The sequence below is a fragment of the Atta colombica genome, unplaced genomic scaffold (genome assembly GCF_001594045.1).
Source record: "Atta colombica isolate Treedump-2 unplaced genomic scaffold, Acol1.0 scaffold110, whole genome shotgun sequence".
NCBI classification, from domain to species: domain Eukaryota; kingdom Metazoa; phylum Arthropoda; class Insecta; order Hymenoptera; family Formicidae; genus Atta; species Atta colombica.
Window position 1 is genome coordinate 379,077 of NW_017259196.1, and position 5,353 is coordinate 384,429.

General features: G+C 28.4%; 1 protein-coding gene across 3 annotated transcripts in view; it reads left to right on the forward strand.

The window, feature by feature from the left end:
- Nucleotides 1-3,789, forward strand: part of LOC108693881 (acyl-CoA Delta(11) desaturase-like) — a 20,036-nt gene extending 16,247 nt beyond the window's left edge. For all 3 annotated transcript variants that reach the window (XM_018203055.1, XM_018203056.1, XM_018203057.1), the window contains exons 3-6: nt 810-940; nt 2,083-2,288; nt 2,368-2,553; nt 2,743-3,789. In XM_018203055.1, coding sequence (XP_018058544.1) covers nt 810-940; nt 2,083-2,288; nt 2,368-2,553; nt 2,743-3,067 — 848 coding nt within the window. In that variant the 3' untranslated portion in view covers nt 3,068-3,789. The remainder of the gene's footprint in view (nt 1-809; nt 941-2,082; nt 2,289-2,367; nt 2,554-2,742) is intronic.
- Nucleotides 3,790-5,353: the final 1,564 nt, after the last annotated feature.

Below are 5,353 nucleotides of genomic sequence, written 5' to 3' on the forward strand. Positions count from 1 at the left end.
AATATATACATTATACTATATACTATATATATTTCTAATTTCTTTAATAACAATTATAGGAATTTATAAATGAAAAGAAACATCTAATATTGAAAAAAAAATCGACATCGTAAAATCTATTGTAATCATCATGCGTAAGAAATAATTGTATAAAGTAGATGGAAACAATTTTTATTAACGAATTATATTGCAATTTGTCATATTGAGAATGATCTGATGAAGAGAAGATCGAAACTATTGTGTTTTTATTATGTAAAGATTAAATTTAATTAGTAGCAACGAACATCCAGCTTGATTCGTAGCTCGTATAGCCCTTTTATTATTTATCTATTTAATTCCTTATTGTTATTATAATACAATTTTTTATCTTAATTTTTTAATTTATGTACATGTTATATACATATTATAATAATATATACGATAAATTATATAAGTAATATAAGTAAAGTTATGTAAATTAAATAATTTCGCAAGATTTTGTCTGAAAATGGGTTTAGTTTAAAAAAGATAGCGATCATTGGTTTAAGCTAAATGATTTATTATTCTTCTCTCTCTCTCTCTCTCTCTCTCTCTCTCTCTCTTTCTCTCTCGTTGCGCTTGTTACTATAATATATTTTTCAAGATGATTGTAATTATATAAACATGTCGTTACGACATTCATGTTACAAATAATAAATTTTCTACAGTTCCGCATTGTCAATCATATTTCTCATAATGTAATTTGTCACAAGATAGTTATCCAATAAAGATTGATGATCCGGAGCAAACGGCGACCTTTGCGTGTAACTTAATAATTTTCTCGATTGCAGCAATTTTACTGTATCAAGTCAGTGGCTTAGGAATCACAGCCGGAGCTCACCGACTCTGGGCACACCGATCTTACAAAGCCAAGTGGCCTCTCCAGCTGATACTCGTGATTTTGAATACTATAGCATTTCAGGTAAGTAAATTTCTCAGAAATCGTACACAAAATAACAGATAAAAATATTTATATTCAAGAGAAATAAAATCGATAATTTATAATTAGTTTTTTTCGTGACAGATTCCAATCCTAGAATTTTGGCAAATATTAAATTAAATTTATATATAAACAATATAACAATTGAAAAAAAATACGATAGAATCGATTTTTTCTTATAGCTACTGAAATATAAGGAATTCATGTTGATATCAAGTAGAAACATGCGTTGCGTGTAAGAAATAGTAAAATAATCCAATGCACCGTTAGATGTTGACTAAACAAATGATGTATTGTTAAGAAAAAAACATTCCATGAGCTCAAGAATATAATACGTTAATATATAGTATGTGTTGTTTATCACGGAAGTATTGACATGCACATCCTCCTGTATTTTTATTTATATAAGTATAAGCAATATAAATATTCAGAGATACGCAAATTAGAGCAAGGAACAATAAGGAATAATAATGAATAAGGAATAATAATGAAAGTGTAGATGATTTTGTTTGCAGGGATTCCCTTTTATCTTTTATTTTGTAAATTGTTTGCTCCATTTAACTTGGCTTATAGGATAATTTAATAATGCTTTATTTGCGAGATTAAAAATAAAACTTTATATGATGGATTTAATATGACAGAAAATTTTAAAAAATAATTTTATTATATTTAAAAATAGTTTTATTTTATTTATGATAAAACTCAATTTTAAGAAATTTTTAATTGTGAAGTAACATCAAGTTTCTAGTTTCGCTTTATTTGATGTTCATCAATATTACGCAAACTGCAATTAGTATCGATTTCTAAACTGATTTTCAAATAACTCTAATTGTGACGTTAAATCTTCCTTCATAGAGGTTACTATTCTTTAGAATTTCAATTTTTTCAGGCTACATTCAAACTTAGCGATATCAAGAATCTTCTAAAATCGAATTTCATGATAATTAGATTATTTCTTTGAAATTTGAATTTTAGAATTTGAAAATCTGAAGCCAGGATCGAATTTAGTGATTTCGAAAATCTTAGAAAATATGATCTATAAATTACTTTGTTAGTTTTGGTCCTTAAAGGAATAAGGCATTCTACATTTATTAACATTATTCAAGTAATTTTATCGTATCTAGGATGCAACAATCGACTGGGCCAGAGACCACAGGGTTCATCACAAATACAGCGAGACCGATGCTGATCCACATAACGCTAAGAGAGGTTTCTTCTTTTCGCACGTGGGTTGGCTGCTCTGTAGGAAACATCCGGAAGTTAAGGAAAAGGGCAAGCGTATCGATTTAAGTGATCTCGAGAGCGATCCCATATTGGCATTCCAAAAGAAGTACATATGTTAATATTAATCGAAATAATATTATTATAACATTATATAACAATCTATAATGATTTATTGTTCATTTCAGATATTATACCATACTGATGCCATTACTGTGCTTCATTTTACCAACTATTATTCCGGTCGTATGTTGGAACGAAACCTGGACGAATGCTTACTTTATTCCTACCATCCTCCGTTATATCTTCACATTGAACATGACATGGTTAGTAAACTCTGCGGCTCATCTCTTCGGCAATAAACCCTACGACAAGTAAGTATCAATTAGTAAAGACGCGAGTATATCTTTTAAATCAAATTTTGTACTCCCTTAATTTTTTTCGAAGGAAAAAATTACCTAATTTTTTATTCTTTATTTTTCTCAAATCTTTATCAGACTTTTAGTTTCGAAAAGTTAATTTTTGATGTAATCAACATTTAATTGTTTTCTTATTTACTATAGGTATATCAATCCATCAGAGAACAAAAGTGTTGCCATATTCGCCCTTGGTGAAGGTTGGCACAATTACCATCACATCTTTCCCTGGGATTACAAGACGGCCGAGTTTGGCAATTACAGGTTCAACTTTACGACAGCCTTTATCGACTTCTTCGCGAAGATCGGTTGGGCATACGATTTAAAGAGTGTATCTGAGGATATGGTGAGGAAACGAGTAAAGAGGACGGGTGATGGCAGCCACGAATTATGGGGTTGGGGCGATACAGATCAAACGCAGGAAGAAAGAGACGAAGCGATAGTGATGCACCATTACACGAAGGATCAGTAGGATCCTACGAGTGTGCGTGCAAGACTGTCTCGATTAAATAAGGCTTTCTTCGCATTTGTTCACACGATCACGAATTGATTCGTTTGGACAAATTTCTATAAAAAGATATATATTTGAGTCGGCCTTTCCCAGGACTTACGTCTCGACCGTCGCGCATCTCGGTTTCGATATGTCGTTGCACATTATTTGGCGGGTTCCATATAATATAGCCTCGGAAGGCTCGACACCGAGCAGGATTTTTATAATGTCGATGGTGTTCTGGATTCCAAACAAGACTCGCTCGATAAACTTTTCTATCTCTTTTTCAGATATAGAAATTGATATATATATATATATAATTAGCTTCCGAATTATACTATGTAATTATTGAACAATTTGTATTATTCATACAATTTTTAACGCATATAACGATAGATATATACATATCGATATAACGATAGATATATGTTTGTATAATTGGAGCATTGATCCAATGTAATAATTTTGTACTTTTGGCTTTTAAAGTAACGCGTAAAAATAAAATATTGTGATAAAGAAAAAAAAAAGAAATGTAGAAATTTAAATATGATACAAAAATTAGAAATTTAACTTGACATAAATACAAATCGTTTTAAGAATGTATAATGGTTATAACGTTGCTCAATCTTAATATATATGTATTTATTACATGACATTTTGTACGTTATACCTTTTTGATTAAAATAAATAATTTGATTCTTAAATATGATTCTTGATATTAATCTTGAAATAATACCGTCTTGTCGCTAAATCAAAATCAACTTTAAAAAATATTTTAAAAAATTGTCCAGAACATCAGCGAGACATTATATTTTAACAAGTATAACAGTTAAAATATTTCTTTATTTTTCGTTTTTCTTATGACAATATTATAAGCACAAAAATTCTTTTAAGTTTTAGTTCCAACAAGAGAAATTATTTGCTATTTTTATAATTAAGTACATTACGTTTTCGTAATTCTTATTTTAATTAGTTCCTATTAGTATATTTCACATGCTTATTGTATTATATGAATTAGTATAGGTAACACTGAATTTGGCATAATTTATTTATATACTAATCATTTATGTTTCTAATGGAAAGAAATAAATATGTAAATAAAAACTTTTGTGCTAATAGTATACTAATAAAGATTTATAAACCAAAGTGAACGTAAGTATCCAATGTGATGTAGCTACGACGTGATGGATGTGCGATGTATGTTTATATTAATTTATCATTCTCTTGGTATCGGTTAATATGTAAGATTCAAAAACTGTTATGTATGTAACAGTTTGTAATATAAAATTATAGCGATGAGAGAAGTCATGATTTTTTACGGAACTCATTGCTTCTCGCTCTAGTTAAGTAGGTGATTACGATACCTTTTTACGATATAAACATGTGTAAGCGTCTCATACTTATTTGTTTTGTTGTATATCTTTTTTCAAAGACGTCGAGAATATCTTTTCGTGTAAAATAAAGTTTATTTATTTTTCTTTTTTCACGAAACAGTGCGTTTCGCGATTTTGTGAATTTGCGATTTTGTGATGCGTCAAGTTAATTGAATTAACATTTAATTATAATTTATGTTCTTACAGAATTTAAATATACGCTTGACATGTAACAAACTATTCTGCTACTTGTTATCGCATTAATTTTATTATAAATTTCTACCTATCTTTTAGTTACGACTTTTATTTTATATTAGAATCTTGATAACTTAAATAAAATTATGATCGCTTGTTCATCCAGTATGACAAGCATGTAAAATGAATACGCGATTCGCCGAAAACACAAAATTATTAAAATTATTTTGTACTATTAAAGTAAGATATCATTTGTCTATATTGTATTGTATTATACAATGAGTTGTCATATTAATAATATAATAATACATTAAAATAAAATGTTTAATAAAAAATATATTTTTATGTAAAGACATTACATATCTTGCGTTTCTTTATTCAGCGTGCTATTGTTCCTTGTTGTTATTCAAACTATCAAATTATCAAATATCAGTTCGATTGTTAATTACGCAATGTAGATATAATTACAATAGAGATATAGTGTCTGTTTTTTGTGGCTGAACTGAATGTACACTTCTTAAGAGATAGGTATAATATATTTAATATTTGGCGAAAGTGAAGAAGAGAATTCTAGTGCAATTTAGTGCAGAAATAAAAAGAAACAAACCTAATATTTATTTATTGTTACAATTTTTAGTGGTTATATTTCTTTATTAGACATTAAATTTATCGAGTATCAGATGTTTAATTTATATCAGAC